The 18605-nt window shown below is 38.6% G+C and overlaps 1 protein-coding gene across 4 annotated transcripts in view; it reads left to right on the top strand.

Annotated features, from left to right (window-relative positions):
* Positions 1–16495, top strand: part of LOC121289062 (serine/threonine-protein kinase N2-like) — a 109011-nt gene extending 92516 nt beyond the window's left edge. For 3 of the 4 annotated variants that reach the window (XM_041208036.1, XM_041208037.1, XM_041208035.1), the window contains 11 exons: positions 3264–3384; positions 4653–4789; positions 4962–5037; positions 5137–5228; positions 6052–6228; positions 8334–8396; positions 10419–10495; positions 11457–11599; positions 11685–11792; positions 12649–12729; positions 14272–16495. In XM_041208036.1, the coding sequence (XP_041063970.1) occupies positions 3264–3384; positions 4653–4789; positions 4962–5037; positions 5137–5228; positions 6052–6228; positions 8334–8396; positions 10419–10495; positions 11457–11599; positions 11685–11792; positions 12649–12729; positions 14272–14475 (1279 nt within the window). In that variant the 3' untranslated portion in view covers positions 14476–16495. Of the gene's footprint in view, positions 1–3263; positions 3385–4652; positions 4790–4961; positions 5038–5136; positions 5229–6051; positions 6229–8333; positions 8397–10418; positions 10496–11456; positions 11600–11684; positions 11793–12648; positions 12730–14271 lie in introns of those variants that run through there. The other variant, XR_005945487.1, reaches the window with a different exon arrangement.
* The last annotated feature ends 2110 nt before the right edge of the window (positions 16496–18605 follow it).

Genomic DNA, 18605 nt, shown 5'->3' with positions numbered 1-18605 from the left:
AAGCTATATCTGACATGCGCTGCAGTCAGGACCATTTTGATCCTGTCAAGTTGAACAAAAAATAGGTTGTGTACTCTGAGTTGCTAGGAGTTTTTCAGTCATTTGCATCCTGTGGGGCTATATACTGAGCATATTGTCTTCAAAGTATGCTTTGTTTTGTGGAGTGGGAGGAATTTCATACAAGTGTCAGCTTTGGCTGAGTTTTTTTTTATTCTTTCATGGAATGCAGGTCTTGCTGGCTAGGCCAGCGTTTGTTGTCTGTCCCTAATTGCTCTTGAAGATGATGGTGAGCTGCTGCCTTGAACTGCTGCAATCCATGTGGTGTAGGTACACCCATAGTGATTTAGAAAGGGAGTTGTAGGATTTTGTCCCAGTGACAATGAAGGAGCAATGATAAAGTTCCAAGTCAGGATGGTGTGTGGTTTGGAGAGGAACTTGCAGGTGGTGGTGTTCCCATGCATCTGCTGCTTTTTTCCTTCTAGGTGGTGGAATTCATAGGTTTGGAAGGCTGTCAAAGGAACCGTGAAATGTTGCTGCAGTGCATCTTGTATGTTGCACACACTGCTGCTATTGGGCGTTGGTGGTGGAGGGAATTAATGTTGAAGGTGGTGGATGGGGTCCCAGTCAAGCAGGCTGTTTTGCCCTGGATGGTATTGTGTTTCATGTGTTGTTGGAGCTGCACTCATTCAGGCAAGTGGAGAATATTCCATCACACTCCTGATTTGTGCCTTGTAGATGGTGGGCAGGCTTTGCGAAGTCAGGAGCGAGTTACTCACCACAGAATTCCCAGCCTCTGACCTGCTTTTGTAACCACAGTATTTATGTGGCTGATCCAGTTCGGCTTCTGGTCAATGGTAAACCCCAGGATGTTGGTAGCAGGAGTAGCAATATGCTTCCCTCAGAGTCAGGAGGCTGGGTGTTCAAGGCCCACTTCAGTGACTTGAGCATCATCTACTCTCTCATGGATGTCAAAGATGCAGTAATTGAAGAGGAAATGGGGAGTGTTTGGTGTTTCTTGGATGACAGCATGCAAGCATAAAATAGCAGAAGGCAGCCATTTGACCCCTCAGGTCTGCTGTGCCATTCAATAAGATCTTGGCTGACTTGTTTGTGTTTCGAGTTCTACATTCCCATCTACCTTAGGTTCTTGTTGGACAAGAGAATCAATCTACCTCTGCCTAAAAGTATTCAGTGACCCCACTTCCATTGCCTTCTGAAGCAAGGTTGCAAAGTTGCACAACCCTCAGAAAAAAATTCTCCTCATCTTTGTCTTATAAGGGCAATCCCTAATTTTAAAACAGAGCCCCCTAGTTCTGGACTCACCCACAAGAAGAAACATCCTTTCCACGTCTACCTTGTCAAGCTTATTCAGGATCTTGTATACTTCAGACAAGTCACCCCTCACTCTTATAAACTCCAGTGGAAACAAGCCCAGCATGCCCAACCTACCCTTATAAGACAGCCCACTCATTCCAGGTATCAATCTAGTAAACCTCCTTTGAACCGCCTCCAATGCATTAACCAAGGAGACCAATACTTCACACAGTATTCGAGATGCATTCTTACCAATGCCCTGTATAACTGAAGCATAAAATTCATTCTTTTATGCTCAATTCTTCTCGTAATAAAGGATAGCATTCCAGTAGCTGCCTTGATTACATGCTGTACCTGGATACTAACTATTTTGTGACTCATGCACGAGAAAATCTAAATCCCTCTACACCTCTGAATTCTGCACTAAAATAGATGACCGGATCATTTCTCCCATTACTGTATGTGGGGCCTTGCTATGTGCAAATTGGTTACTATATTTTTCACCTTAATTTAGTGACTAAACTTGGAAAAATTTGAAATGGTTTGGGATATCCTAAGTATATGAAAGGCACTACATAAAAGCCAATTAGTCTGATAGTTGTGGGTGAATTCTTAGAATTCATAAGTACTGAATACTTACAAATTAGGAGCAGGAGTAGGCCACTTGGCCCCTTGAGCCTGCTCTGCTATTCAATAAGATCATGGCTAATCTGGTTGTGGCCTCGCTGCTGCTTTCCTGCCTACCTCTATACCCTTTGACTCCCAAATTAGTCAAGAATCTGCCCCTGCCTTAAAAATATTCAGTGAGCCTGCCTCCACTGCTCTCTGGGGGAAGAGAATTTCACACTGTCAAGCCCCAGAGAAAAAGTTTCTTCTCATCTCCATCTTACATGAGAGATCCCTTATTTTTAAACTCTGTATACTTGGAAATGAACAAGATAATATAAAATAGCTGGCATAGATTTGCTAAAGGCAAGGCACAAGCAAAAATTGCTGTGCGATGATTAAGCTTGCAATGTAAATATACCAGCTCTCTTTTTGACATTGGGTCATGCCCATTGTTGAGCATGTACAATCTGGCCTGTGAGCTCCTTTTAACTGGTGCTTTAAGTTCCAGGTAATTCCATTTACATAGAAAGCAACATAGGACTAGGAGTAGGCCAGTAAGTGCCTCAATTTTTCAACATTCGATTCATCCCCAGCTGCAAAAGTTTTTTTCTGGGCGAGAGTTTGATTTCCATTACCCCTTCTGTGAAGAAGTGCTTTCGGATTTCACCCCGAAAAACTTAGCTCTAATTTTAAGGTTATGTTCCCTTTTTCTGGACTTGCACTGCTCCTCCCTCCCCCAAGGAAATAGTTTGTCCACCTTATCTGTTTGACCATTCACCCTATCAACTCCTTTAATAATCTCAAACACCTCAATTAGGACATCCCTCAATCTTCTGCACTCCAGGGAATGTCTTTATTTCCTTACATCATGCAAATGCCTTGGGGTGTTTTTCTATAGTAAAAGTGCACTGTGAATGTAAGTCGTTTTACAACTGCTTCTGCTCAGACTTTTCTTTAGACTTCTTCTCAGAACTAGAAAATCCACAATCAGGATATTGTTTTTTGGACTGGAAATTTTAAGAGCTGAGAGACTGGAGCTTTCATGTTTCTGAACTTCGACTTTGACATTAAAGAGGAAAGAAGGAATTGTTTTTTTTTAATTTGCAGTTCAGGGTTCTGATTTCCATCATGTGGCCTAGTCAGTGGCCCTGATATGTATGTGGCAACCAATTCCAGAAAAGTTGAATCAGACTTAATATTGTAGAATGAGTACTGCACCAAAGGTGTGCACTTTATCTGTTACACTTCTCCAGTATTTTAATTAATTTAAAGTCTGGTGCGTGAAATGAGCTGAAAGTTTTAGCATTTAGATTTCATTTATGATTGTTAATGCTTTACAGAGATCTGCCAGTAACAAAACTAGAATTTGAACCGGAACCACCACCTGCTCCTCCACGAGCTTCATCGCTTGGAGAAAATGGAGGGACCACAACAGAAGTAAGGATTCCAGACAATGTACAGGTATGAACTTGAAGCACTGTTTAAAAAGAGAGGTTTAATGTAATGATGAGAAGGTTTCCCTTGTGTTGTCCTTCAACTGTGCTCTGGAAAAGTATTAAAAGCTGATTCCAGTTTGTCTGTTCAAAGCGCTCCTTTGTTTTACTGTTTGTCATTAGGCCTCCTACACCGTAAGGACTTCTTCCTGTTGAGTGATACAAAATAATACTACAAAGGCGCACAGTTTTGTTGCCTGCCATGAATGGAAATAGTGGATCATAGTCAACACTGTCCATTGTTCCTGTAACAGAAGTTTCAGTTATCCTCTTATGGAGGCTTTGCATAGAAGGCCTATTTCCAGACTGCCTCAAGCCACCAGATTTAAATCTTGGTGAAAACGCAGGGCTTTGGGTCCACCAGTCTGTGTATATTTTAAATAAATGTGAATTTACAGGACTGGACTTTGCACAGCAGTGAAGCTCATAGTAACCATCCAAGCTGTTTTAAGTCAGATTGAGTATTCAGATTACAGCCATAAGTTGTTCAATAACATTCATAGTAACGAAATCAGGGTGGGAGAATGTGAGCAAAGTGGAATTTAATCACAAAAGGAGACAGTCAATGGCAACTAATGATCTGAAATTAGAATCATCGAAAATTGCAGCACAGAAGTAGAGCATTTGGCCCGTCATGTCAGTTCAGTGCTGGTTTTTTTTGAAAGTGCAGTTGTACTCAATGCCACGTCCCTGCTCTTTATTTATAAACCAGTAAGTTTCATACCCTCAAGAACCTGCCTAGCTCCTTTTTAAAATTTAGATAATCCACTTCCAATAATTTTTAAGGGAGAGCATTCCAAATCCTGACAACTGAGTGGGGGAAATAATTATCATCTTCCCTGTAAATATTTTGCCAATGATTTTAAATCTGTGATCTCTGGTTATTGATCTACTCGCCAGAGGGGATAGTTTTTCCTCTGTGCTGTCAAGCCTCTCATCATCTTGAAAGCCTCTCTCTATTAGGTACCTGTTGGCCTTCTTTCCAAGGAGAACTTTTGTCACCTTTCATCAAAGTTAAATGAGAAGTGTAAACTTCTCGAGGGAAATGAGGCTTATGACTCTCAACATTGTAATTTGGGAGACTGAATATTTAGAAATGTACAATAATCTGTTAAGTTAGACTTTTTTTGTGATGCTCTTGCTATTCATCCCTGTTACAAAACTTTTTATTCAACATCGTATTTTTTTTTATCTTGAAACGGAAATAGCACTGATTGTTTGACTCTCCTTTTATAGGAAGCGCTCTCAACTTTTGATTTTCTAAATGATAGAAACAATATTGTTTCTAAGGTAGAGAACAATATCATTTCTGTACCTGAGATACCCCATCCAGAACTAGACTTTCGAACACTCCCACAGTCGGAAGATAAACGGTATGGTGTTTAAATTTCTACTTCTATCTTTTAAGAGCTGATAGATTTGAAGAAATATTTAAATGTGATTGTGATCAATTGTGTGAGTAACTATTAATATGATCAACTTCAATCCTGAAGGGAGTAGTTAAGATTCATTATAATGAAACCTTTTATTTTTTTAATTCTTCAGAATGCAGCCAAGATTTCAGTTCAGTCTTCTTGACTTCAGGTGTGTTGCTGTGCTTGGCAGGGGGCACTTTGGAAAGGTAATCCAAAATTGAGAAATGGAATGCTTATTGCCTTCACTTACAACTGTTCAGAGCAGTGAAATAAATATTTGACTCTCAATCCCGTATATAACACAGGTTCTTCTTTCTGAGTACAAAGTCACTGGCGAAATGTTTGCTATCAAAGCCTTGAAGAAAGGAGATATTGTGGCTCGCGATGAGGTCGACAGGTAAGTTTGTAAGAAACGTATGCTGTCAAAATACTTTCCTGTAGCCTATAAATTTGTGTTATGAAAGAGATCTGTACTCGAGCAAGGACGGCATCAGGATTTTTTTAAAATGGAATTTCCAGCAAGAAGCACCTTCCTTTCCTCTTAATGCACCTTTGGCAAGAACCTCTAATAAATCACCTTCAGTTATTTTTGACCTATCGCTGACATTGGGTGACATTGCAAACACTAACCTCTGAGGAAAGCCACCTCTTTTGCATTGTGCTTAGTTGATGTGATCCAGGTTTATTACTTTTTAACCTTAGAACCATGTTTTTAATTCAGTTGTAAGCAACACGCCGTAGATAGCCAAGCAAGGAAGTCAAAGTAATAAAACACCTAGGCTGATGACCAATAGGTAAAGCATCACCAAACTAATTGCATCATGCCCATGGCAGCACTGTGCCATCCTCCTTTTAGCAATGGAGATTTTCACCCTGCTTCAGATTTCATTTTTAACGATGAAATATAAGTCTTGCATAGATATGTCTCAGCTATAGCAGACATTTGACTACATGTTTGTTGCCCATATTTCCACTAGCAGATCATAGCCTCAGGTTTGAGCCAGTTAGAAAACAATGTTTAATTTAAAATGAATTATTGTTGCAAACTAACACTTTAGATTTTTAAAAATATATATGGAACTAATTGTTGCATCTAGAATGTTTGTCGAGTTCGATAGTAAATAACTATTTTGTATTTTTTGATAAATGCTTTTAGAACTGCATTCATTGCTGGAGTGCAGAACTTAATTGTATTCTTTTGTTTCCCCTTCTATCTGCAGCCTCATGTGCGAGAAGAGAATTTTTGAGACTGTGAACAGTGTGAGACATCCATTTTTGGTCAATCTCTTTGCCTGTTTTCAGACCAAAGATCATGTATGTTTTGTAATGGAATATGCTCCTGGTGGGGATTTGATGATGCACATTCATGCTGATGTTTTCTCTGAACCCAGGGCTGTGTAAGTACTAACTCATACTGTACCTGACTCCCTCTGGCTGTTCGTTTACATTTTTTTAACACTTCTGAGCATTGAGTACAGGAGAACTTTAATGACTGCATTACAAATGTTGAATGTAAATCCTTGCTGAAACTTTGATCTCCACAATTTCCTTAAATATCTCCTGGTGTTTATCTTCCTGCCACTAGTTCACAAACAAAAATATCACATGATAATCAAATCAGTCTGTGCTGCTTGTACTATGGCTGTTTAAAAAAAAAAAGTAATTATTTCCCCGCAAAGCTTATTAGAATATTAGAGGTGGGTTTCCTATGCCAACTTTTCACTTTTAATCACACCAAGAATAGATTAATGGACATTTTTTTGTTGCTGTTTATGGGACTTTACTATGCAAAATGACTGCCATGTTTTCCTACATAAATGACTGTACATCAACATAACACATGGGAGCTAAAGGGTTAATGCAGAATTATGCATGTAAAATAAATTGCGCTTAAAATGACTGTTCAGTCTTTTTACATGAACATGGAAAGCTATTAGCTTGCGTGCATGATAATTTAGAGTTATGGATCTCTTTTCAAATGTAGGTGTACCTATACCAGATGAACTGCATTGATTCAAGAAGGCAGCTCGCCACCACCTCAAGGGTAGTTAGGGTTGAGCAACAGCTGTTGACCTTGCCAGTGAGACACTCATTCCCGAAACATTTTTTTAAAAAAATAATCTTTCTAGATGCAGAAAAAAAATTTTCTCTCAGCCTTAGTGCTTCAAACAATTACAAATGCATACATTTTTCATTAAGCTGACAGCTCTGTACACCAAGTTTGGAAAGAATCTAATTTATACACTTGCAAGTTAATTGCCATAGCTGTGTGTCTCCCTTGTTGTAGCATTAAATGTTGCTGAAAAGAGGGAAATGTTATTGAAGTTTTTCACCTTGCACGCAGGAAGTATGCCAAATTTCTGTCAACCAATTCAGCACCCTTTTCCCTGTAGTATAAATTATTGTGGTTGTTTGAAATTCTGCATTCTTTTGTCCTGATGAGTGCGAGATGAAAAGCTTCGACAACATGTCTCCTTTTTCAGCAATATTCAAGTTAATGACTACATTACAAATGTAAGCAATTGTTGTAATATTGTGTAACATCACATTCCTGGTTAGCTGATGCTATATTTTGCCTTTAAACTTAAACTGTGCCAAGGAATGATGGGGTGCAAGTTCTTCTAACACTTCCTCAGTAGTTCTTATGAACATGAAATAACAACGTTGTGTAAAAGCAAGAACATTTGGGACTAGGAAGGAGCTGGAAATGGGAGAGGAACTAGAGTATTGTGAGCAGTTCTGGTCACCACATGTTCGGAAGGAAATATTGGCCTTGGAGGGAGTGCGGTGTAGATGTACCAAAATGCTACCTGGACTCCAAAGGTCAGCTTTGAGAGATTACAAAAACCAGGGTCCTGGAATTTGGAAGTTGTGGTGATTTGATCAAAATTTTAAAGATATTAAGAGAAACAGGGTAGGAGAGAGAAGCTATTTCTGCTGGTTGCAGAGACAACATAGTCTAGAAATTAGAACCAAACCTTGCAGGAGTGAAATGAGAAAACAGGAGTAGAAGTTTGGAACTCTGTTCCATAAATGCCACTTGATACTAGGTAAGTTAATTTTAAATGTGAGATTGGTTAACAAAATCTATCAAAGGTTTTTTTTTAAAAAAAAAAAGGTATAAAGTTACTCGGAGGCAAAGGCAGGTATATAGAGTTAGGCTGCAGAACCGCCTTGACCTCATTGTAAGGTGAAGCAGGCTCAAAGGGCTAAGTTCCCATGTAAATAGATTCCAACTGGTTTCTTGTAGTTTCCATGCTGCCCAGGCCTGGGAGAGGCCATGTAGCCTTGTAACTGATAGCCTGAGCAGACATACTGTTGGGGAGGATTGGTCACACTATTGGCAGAGCTTGTGGGAGGCAAGAAAAAAACACTTTCTTTAAAAAAAAAGCTGTGGATTTTTCAGTGTCAATTTAGCATATTGCCTGAGGAAAGTACAATTGTAATTACAGCATTATTGTTTTATTTATATTAATTGTCAGCTTGACTTTTCCTGCAACAGGTTTTATGCTGCTTGTGTGGTTCTTGGTTTGCAATATTTGCACGAACACAAGATAGTTTATAGGTGAGTATGAGAATGATTATTATTTGCTAATGGTCTACTTTTAGATTCAATTTTTATTAGAAGAGCAGTGCCATCATGTATTAATCCCAATTCTGGAGTGAAGCACATTATTTCAGAACTGTTACAAACACAGCTTTATTAAAGAGTTTAATATGTCCTTTGTGTTTTGGGGGTTTATTTCTCTGTTTTTGAGAATGCTAGCATTTGCATGTATTCTTAGATTTCTGATATAATTGAGCAGCAAATAATTGCACACTTGCAATAATATTGAATCATCTAATAAGCACACTATTGATAACAAGGCCAGCAGATACATGGAAGCACCACCACCTGTAAGTTCCCTCTAAGTCACTCACCATCCTGACTTGGAAATATATCGCGGTTCCTTCACTGTCGCTAGGTCAACTGCCGAGGAATTCCCTCCCTAACAGCACTATAGGTGTACCTACATCACATGGACTGCAGTAGTTCAAGAAAGCAGCTCATCACCACCTTCTTGAGAGCAATTAGGGATGGGCAATAAATGCTGGCCTAGCCAGCGATGGACGGACACCCACATCCCACGACCGAATAAAAAGTTCAGCTGTGGAATATGCAAAGATTAATGTTAATGGAGTGAACAAGGAAATACTTTTTTAGAAAAAATTCTCTTCCTGGATGAGGCTCTGTGAATAATTTTGAGCAGTGAGGCAACCTTCCTAACAGTCAAAAGAACTGTGTGTCATTAAACAGAGGGCCCAGCACGTCTGGGAAATAAACACTCTGCATGGATGTTATGTAAGGTTAACAAAATTACTACATATTAATGTGCAGTTACCCACATAGCTTTTATGCTTGGACAAATGAAAGCCCAAAAGGTTTGAAAACTGAAATCTACCTTTAAACAAAAACAAAATACTTCGGATGCTAGAAATCTGAAGTAAAAACAGAAAACGCTGGAAAAATTCAGGTCTGGCAGCATCTGTGGAGAGAAGACAGAGTTAGCTTTTTGAGTCCATCTGATTCTTCAATTCTAATGAAGTGTCCTATGGACTCAACGTTAACTCTGTTCTCTGTCCACAGATGCTGTCAGACCTGCTGAGTCTTCCAGCATTCTGTTTTTATTTTGTACCTTTAAACAGTTGTCATTTAAAATCTGTAAAATCATAATGACAGATTCATGACAGAAGAGAAACTGTTTCCAGTGACACCAGTAACCAGAAGATACAGATTTTACATGATTGGTAAAAGAATCAGAGGCAACAAGAGGGAATTAATTTGTATCAGTTTGATCTGTTTTGGATGGCCCCTGTGGACTCATCGTGTGGTACTTGGTTACTGGTATGCATGACCTATCTTCCCTTAGACTGTAGTCATACTCTGGTACCTAAAACTGGTTCATTAACACTACATCCAAACAGGTCACAAAGTAGGTATGTTGCTCCTGAGCACTCCGTGTTCTAACCTGAGTCTAGAACATGGCTGACCACTGTCAATGATACATTATCTGCATCATGCATTAGCATATCCATTCCTTATACTAGATTATCCAAAATGCCTTCTATGAAGGGTAATAGAAGCAGATCCAGTAATAGTATTCAAAAGAAAATTGGATAAATGCTTGAGAAAAATATTACAGGGCTATGGGAAAAGGACAGGAGAGTGGGACTAATTGGGTAACTATATCAAAGAGCTGACATTGACACAATGGGCCAAGTGGCTGCCTTCTGTTCTGTATAATCCTATGATTCCATAAAATCTGCTGTTTGGCTATTTGTTTGATTTTAATCCTGGATGTAATCTTTTAAGGCTCTGCTAGTGGTGAGCGCGGGTCAGAAAGTTGGAGTTACAATGTTGTAGCATTGTCTCCACTTGCTGCTAGCAAGGCTCTATGCTCAAGAGTACAGCCTGAGAAAATTACAACCTTTACCTCTCCTATCCTTCATAACCTTGATGGTGTTGAGTAGAAATGGATTGGAGCAATTTTTTCCCATATGTTTAGCAAATGTATAGTGAGTTGATAAAGATTTTGCCCTCTTCCAGGGATTTAAAGCTAGATAACCTGTTGTTGGATAGTGACGGCTATGTGAAGATTGCTGACTTTGGTCTTTGTAAGGAGGGTAGGTATTAAAATTCTTGCTGTTCACTGGAAAAATCCTAACAGTTTGAATGTATATTTATTGTCCCATAATACTGTTTCTGTATTTTAACACAGTTACTGCTATTGATCTATAGCAGGATGCCTTGTATCGTTGATTAATTCCTTCACTTGCCCTGTCTGCATTATAACAACAGAATATGTAGGTGTACATTATCTCAAATTAAAATGCATGCCAAAATATTTTTAGAATTAAAATCATCTAATGTAAATCACATTGTAAGTTGCGTGTAATGTTACAAATCTTGGTATTGATGATGAATACTACTAAGTAGTGAATGTCTGCAAGTTCCTCGTCAATTTGCTACTTATGAGCAGCCTAAGGGAAGGAATAACTTGTCCAATATGCTGAATTAAATTGATTATATGCTATCAATGCTGAGTAATGTAAGCACAATGCAGTATAGGCCACATCAGCAGTGGGTATCTGATCATTTTGTTAAAGCAATATACAATCATGATTTGGCCCAGGCACCTGGCTGTAGTGCAGTGGGAATATACAGCCACATAGGCAGTAATTGTACACTAATAACAGCCTGGATCCAAGCAGATCACCTGATTACATTCATTACACTCTACAGTTATAAATGTACCCCACAATAATACTAAATGGCATAACCAGTAGAGTAGATTTTGATTTATTGCATGACTGTTATGACCATTTTTAAGTTTTTTGCCTAGAATATTTCTATGTGGCCTGCCAGATTAGTTTCTGTTTTGAATCTACTTGTACTGAATGCCGTTTAGAGCTTGTCTGACTGTGAATTTGTAAATACAGTTCCTACATTACTCACTTTATCATATATCATTGCTTAAGATCATTTAAATGATTTAATGGCATGTTACATAAAAGATTATACTATTTTGAATTTGTTTTTTAAATACTGGCAAGAAATTGGTTCATTTGCCATAATTTATTTCAGGTATGGGCTTTGGAGACAGAACAAGCACGTTTTGCGGCACCCCTGAATTTCTTGCTCCAGAAGTATTGACGGAAACTTCGTACACACGGGCTGTGGACTGGTGGGGACTTGGTGTTCTTATCTATGAAATGTTGGTTGGTGAGGTGAGCACAAGTAGTTGGAGTGACTGTTGTATTATGTATGCTGGATTTAAATAATATCAATTATTTTTTTCTTACCTCTTCTCAGTCGCCATTTCCTGGGGATGATGAAGAAGAAGTTTTTGATAGTATTGTAAATGATGAAGTGCGATATCCAAGATTCTTATCTACAGATTCCATCTCCATCATGAGAAAGGTACGCTTCGATAACTGATTTAATTTGAGAGCAAAAATTAACTTTTTTTTTACAAGTTTGCCTGCTTTGAAGCTCTGAAGTGTAGTCAGTTATATTCCACTTAGGGTAGGTCATAAAAGCTGTATGCTTACATTACCTCATCATCTGCTTCCTCAATCTTTAAACATTCTTTGAATTTGTGCTCATCAAGCTGATGGGAAATAAAAATGAGCATTATGTAAATGTAGTCATTATAAAATAAGGAAGAAATATTCAAAGATGCCGGTTTTGAAGTTGTTCAGTTTTTCCTCCTTCATGTTAATGGGAGCAGACAGGAAAGTGGAGTTGAGACCACAGTCAAATCAGCCATGATCTTATCAAATAGAGCAGTGGATTCAGGAGAAATCTTTCTTCACTGTAGGGGCAGTGGGGAAATAGAAAGATAACATGATATCTTTAATATCTTTGATATCTTTCATACCTGATTGATACAACTTGAGCTACACATTCAAATCTCAGCAGGTCAGGTTTAAATATTACCGTTCCTCAAATAAACTTCATAGGTGTATGGCAGGATCCATTGAAATAGGTAAACTTTTATTATCATGAATTGTTGCTGAAAATTCTTCCATTTACATAAGCGTGTTGTACCCTATTCCTGTTAATGACATTGAACAGCAAAACTGAGAAGCTGCAGGGTGCCATCATCAAAACTATATGAAATCTAAACCCCTCCGTGTAGAATAAGGACTAGTGTTGATTTCTACTTGGTTGTAATTTGTATGTTTAAACTTGTTATTTCTACACATCTCCCATTGTGGATCCTTTTATGAAAGGAGTTCATGTAAACACTAATTGGCATTACTGTTGTCATTAGCTCCTAAGGAGGAACCCAGAACGGCGTTTGGGTGCAAGGGAAAGGGATGCTGAAGATGTAAAGGAACAAGCATTCTTCAGAGTAGGTGTTTATATTCTGATCATTTTTGAATTATGTAATTTTATGGGGCATGGGTGTGAGTGTGACTGGTTAGGTGAATGAGTTTTGCGTAACATTAATGAACAAGTTCCAAAAGTAGCAAATATATGATTGCTTAATAAGGTGCGAGGGAAATGATCTGTGTGTGAATATAACTGACCGAATCCTGTTAAAATAGAAGGCTGCAGTTGCAAAACAAAATAGCTTGTATAAGAATATATGACAACTTAAGTGATGCTAAGATACCCCAGTAAGCCTTAAAAAAGTCAATAACTTAGAATGCAAATTTGGGAAACATTTCCAAGGGCAATTTAGAAGAAATGAAATTCAAAGAAGGGCGAGAGAATGAAAACTTAAGGTGTTAGGTTAGCTGTGAAAAAGGTAAGAGACAAGACATGTTGCTAAAGCTTCGTCTTGCACTCATCAGGACAAATGCAAGAATTCCAAATTTCAAATGATCACAACAATTTATACTACAGGAGAAAAGTGTGCTGATTGGCTGGCTAGTCAACCCTGCTTGGCCGAGGTATTGCCATGGAGAAAACAACAGAGATCAATCGGCTCCTCAAGTTTGTTAAAAGTGCCACATCTTCATACACAAGGACCCTTTTGCTGCAAACAAAAAGGAATATGTTCGATTATATGTTTTGAATTACTCGGGAGCTTCGGGAGTTGATTGGTCCCTGCTGGTTTCTCCGTGACAATGCCTTGGTCAATCAGCGTTGACTAGCCAAGAATCAGCACTCTCTTTTCCTGTAGTATAAATAGTGATCATTTGAAATTTGGCATTCTTGTATTTTTCTGATGAGTACAAGACTAAAAGCTTTGACAACGTGCTTCTGTTTTCAGCAATATGGAAAAGGTGTTTATGCTGCAATTTTATTAATGCAACACAGCTACAGCATTGAAGCGATGCTTGGAGTTGCAGTATAGGTGATCGCCTACCTCCCATGAGTACAGAGTAAGATAGTCTGATCATTTGGGTTTGGGGTTTGACACTTAATGCATTATAATGCCAGTATTGCTTTTATAGTGCTCAGGGAATCCCTTTGAGAGGAGCTTGAAACGTCTGCTGTGTGCAGATGCTCCTGTGGTCTCTAAGCATTGACACTTACATGGCCTTGAAGGGAGCTGAGTGTGTACGTACAAATACTTATGTGGTGCTCTCTCTTGTGGAGAGCAGCTATTGTGGATAGGAAGTATAAATAAGTTATATGCCATCATTAGATAAAAGAGGAAGGAACATGATCTAAACAGTTAAAGTAATAATGGGACTTGATGTAGTTATCCTGAATTATAGGGCATGACATATAAACTAAATGTAAGTTCTTGTCAGGCTATGGATGCTGCTTAAGATGAAGCAGGCAAGAATTATAACAATTCCACAATTGACTAGTAGATAGCTGGATGGACTGTAACCTTTACTCATCGCAGTTACGTGACCCATTTCAATTGTACTGCAGTAGACATGCTTATTAACTCAAAACATTTCTAAGCATTTTTTTAATCCCTCCCTTTTAACAGGCTGTTGATTGGATCGCTTTGTTGGCAAAGAAAGTAAAGCCCCCGTTCCAGCCCATAATTCAAGATAGAGAAGATGTCAGTAACTTTGACGAAGAATTTACCTCAGAGGCACCGATTCTTACACCACCACGAGAACCAAGGGTTCTGGTTGAGGAGGAACAGGGAATGTTCAAGGAGTTTGACTACATAGCAGATTGGTGTTAATGCAACAAGTACATTTTCATGGAGTAGAAACTGTGAATTCATAGCTGACTGTAGCTCACAGAAATGCCCTTTGTGGCAAATAATGGATACTTCCAGCCTTTTACTGCAGTCTGTGCCATCTGTAGTCCTCCAAATTCATATAACTGAAGCTCCCTGAAAGACCATCATCACCACAGCGAGAAATGGCAACTTTGAATCCTTCACCTCTAGGACCATTGGGAAAGCTTTTTTTTGTGCTCTATATCATTGATTTCCTCTGCAATGCTCAATCTGGCTGATGTCAGGGAATCCCAGTGTAGACTTGCACTGTTCTTTCTTGTAACTGTACTAAAGAATCTCTTACTATGATCTGTTCACTTTATAACTGGTAATTGTTGCCTTAATTAGGAGAGGGTGTCGTAAGAATCATTCCTTGGGCTGAATTGAGAACTACTTTCTTTCTGCCACATTACCACTTCAGTTTGAGGTGCTATCAGCTGATGACACTACAGTATGGTCTCACCTGGCGTAAGGCAGCTACTGTCTTGACTGCTGAAACAAAATAATTACTGTGTGTGGCCAAACAATGTGCATTTTAAACAAACTGATTACCCCGCACATTATTTGGTCCCAGATAATGATTTTAAAAGCTAGTTTGATGCCTTACCTTAATGTTGTAAATTTTAATTGTATTTATTATGTAGAATTGCAATATGCCTTAACATTGTGAGACAGCACTAAGTGCTTCCAGACAAATTTCTTTGCAGGTACTGAAAGCCTACCAAAGCCACTTGCCAAACAGCAATGTCACCTCCACGCTCCTGGAACTGTATGTAAAATGGTGGGCACTGGCCTATTAGCTTCATGAAGAGAAGAAAGTCTGTATTTTTTCATGTTTTGTCTGTAAGTTTTAAGTCTTAAGTGTGAAGAACTAGCCATGAGTGAGATCCTCTTCTTTTTCTCACACTTCTGAAGTTTCCATAACTCAAATTATTACTTATGATGTATCATGATCAAAGAACACGAAAAAGATTTTTAATAGTTTATATATCATTTAGTCAGTGGATCATTTCCTCTTATCTGCTGTACATGACAACAGTACTCTCGGCTTCTAAGTTCTTACGGAAATGTATACATTCTGTCGATGTAAGGTTGATATAGTATTTAGTTTACATTCACACACAATTTATAGTGTTCACATTTAATACACAGTGGCCATGTGAAAATGTGTTTTTAAAATATAGCTGATCAGTATGATTTCTAATTGTTGGGCCATCTTAGTGCATAGATCATGCTATGACTCAGCAACACACTCCGTACTGTTGATAATGGTTTGTATATTTTAAGTTGAAAGAAACCCCTTTTTGCTAACCACAGCAGGCTCCATGTCAGAAACTGCACAAATAATAGCCAAACAATTTAAACATAAGCTACTGTTTCCCTTTCTTCATTGTTCATCCTGTCCTTGTTGTCACGAGAACGTGGCAATAGCAATAAATACTGCAATATTTGAAACAGCAAATGTACATTTTTATAAAGAACAGTACATGTAAATAAGCAGGGTTAATTAATGAAAGTTTTAAATAGTTTTTTTTTTAAAAAGTAGACTGCTAGAGAAGGTCTGTTTCCAAAGTGTATAGAGAGAAGAGAGACGTTTTTTAAGAGAAAATTAAATCACTAATGTTGTAGAGGGCAGGGTGAAAGTACAGAGATGAGCTCAAAAGCACTAATTTTATCTGACATTTTTTTTTAAACGAATGTTTTAGTCCAATTTCAAATTATTGAATATTTTACATTGTACATGGTATATTCATTATAAAGTGGCTGCTTAGGCACTTTGTATGAAAATAAGAAGGCATGTTTTGGAATGGTACACTACTATGCATTTATATGTGCCCAGCAGATTCTATGGTTGAGAAACACTGAAAAGGGTTTTGCAGTCATTACATTTAAATGCACAAAATTAAAACATTTTAAGTAGGGTATGTTTGTTGTATTGTCCTCCTTTATGTGTACCTGCAATACAATTCCTTTTTTTAAACTCTTTGCGATTATTCCTCATTTTTGGCTTCCAATCATGTACTCATCTTGACATTTACACATGGGCACTAGCAGGGACTCCTGCCTGCTCCTTCCCTCCCTCTATCTCTCCCAGTACCCCATGCCCCCCCTCTCTCTCTCACACTCTCCAGATGAACAGACCACATTCACTGTCTCTGGGTTGGTAATATTTGGAATTTTCTACCTCTGAGACTAAGTGGATGCTCAGTCAATGAGCATATTCAAGACCAAGGTCTATAGATATTTTGGCACTAAGAGAATGAAACATTATGGGCATTGAATAGGAAAACTGGGTTGATGTAGAAATTCAACCATGATCTTAATGAGGGGATCTGTGGCCTCCTTCTATTTCTTATGTTAACTCTGCATCTGGGTTCAAACCTGTAATTTTCTGGTTTGGAAATTTTCGCACTATGCTCTTGGCTTTACCCATCAACCTGCAAAAGAGCTCTGAAATATGCTTTTGTAACATTCTATATGCCTCAGCATCTGAAAAATGATTTCTTGCATGCTTATGTTTATTTTGATCAAAGGCAAGCTTCTCTTTTGTACTGTCAGTCTTGTTCTTGATTATTTTTAAAAATCTTTTAGAATCTAGAAATGGTTTCCAGAAGTATTCTTGTTTGTATCATTAGACTGTCAACCCCGTTGTGGGACTTCTTCCTAGAATCTGCAGCAACTTGCATTTACGATGCACCTTCAACCAGGAAAGTGTCTGTCAGCACTTAGAGGCATAATCTGACAAAATCAGAGTCAAAGATAGAGCTAATGGGAGGGGTAACTAAAGACTAAATTTAAAAAATATGGGTTTTAAGAATGTTCTTCAAGGAGACGGAAGCAAGATTTAGTCAATTCCAGAGCTTTAGGCCTATGATTGAAGGCACAGCTACCATTAATATGCCAAAGGGTGTTTACGTGGATTTACAACACCGAAACAGGCCATTTGGCCCAGCTGGTTGTTGCTGGTGTTTATGCTGCACACAGACCCATTCCCACCCTTCTACTAGTCCAATCTGCATCTCCTATTCTCTCCTTATATACTTGGCTTCCTCTTTAATGCTCTTACTCCATGTGGTAGAAAGTTTCATGTTCTAACCACTCTGGGTTAAAACAAAAGGTTTATTTTTCTTGAATTCACTATTGGATTTATTAATTACTATCTTCGTTATGTCATCTAGTTTTGGCCTCCTTACAAATGTAAACATCATAACTGTCTGCCGTGTTAAACCCTTTCATAATCTTAAAGATCTCTTTCAAGTCACCCCTCAGCCGTCGTCCTAGATTTCAGGATGTACAAGGGGTTGGAGTTGGAGAATGCAGATGGGAAAGGTTTGTGGCTTTTTCTATCATAGGCTCACAGAGGGGCTCAATAATTGCACAGCAGTTGATATTCATTCCAATTTTCATTCATTCACTACTGCTGATGATTACAACTTTTTAAAAAAAAAGACCTACTTCTCATCCAGCCACAGACCCTTTCACTTTGTTCCCCAACATCATGCCTTCCCTGATCATTTCTACTTGACGCTACCTTCCTTCCCATCACTGAGCAGGCTTGAGTTTGACTTGACTAGAGCCCACAAACCCACTCTGCCTGCCTTTTATTTTTTGCTTTTGCCAAGTGCCCGGAAGTCACTGGTTCTCTCAGCTGCAACTTCTGTTGTCTCGCCCACTGCTTCAAGCCGTTATCGTGCTTTTTCAGGAGTTAACCTTCCCAACTTCCTCCACACCTCACTTTCCTTTTCACTAAATGCCATCTCTCCATCGAGAGAGCATCAGTCTGGCATCTCACTTGGCATCACTCAAATATCCACTCCCAAGCATACCCTTGTTATCCTTTTGTCTTGGAATCCTAGCATTGATGCAAATCCTTCTATTTGTTGAAGTCTCCCACTTTATTTCCTCCACATGACCAAATCACTACAGAGGTAATGTTGTCCTCTTTACTATCTCTACCTAGCCTTGTCTACTCTGGTACCTTCTCCACCTTTTGAAAACCTCACCCTCTTCCATCCTTTCCACTTCAATTATGCTTCTTTTTCCCCCACTCCTTCGTGGAATCACTGAATTGTTGCCGTGGACAAGGCGGC

This window comes from Carcharodon carcharias, chromosome 16 (genome assembly GCF_017639515.1).
Source record: "Carcharodon carcharias isolate sCarCar2 chromosome 16, sCarCar2.pri, whole genome shotgun sequence".
Lineage (NCBI taxonomy): Eukaryota > Metazoa > Chordata > Chondrichthyes > Lamniformes > Lamnidae > Carcharodon > Carcharodon carcharias.
The sequence above is the reverse complement of the archived record's forward strand: the minus strand, read 5'-3'. Positions and strand labels throughout refer to the sequence as shown.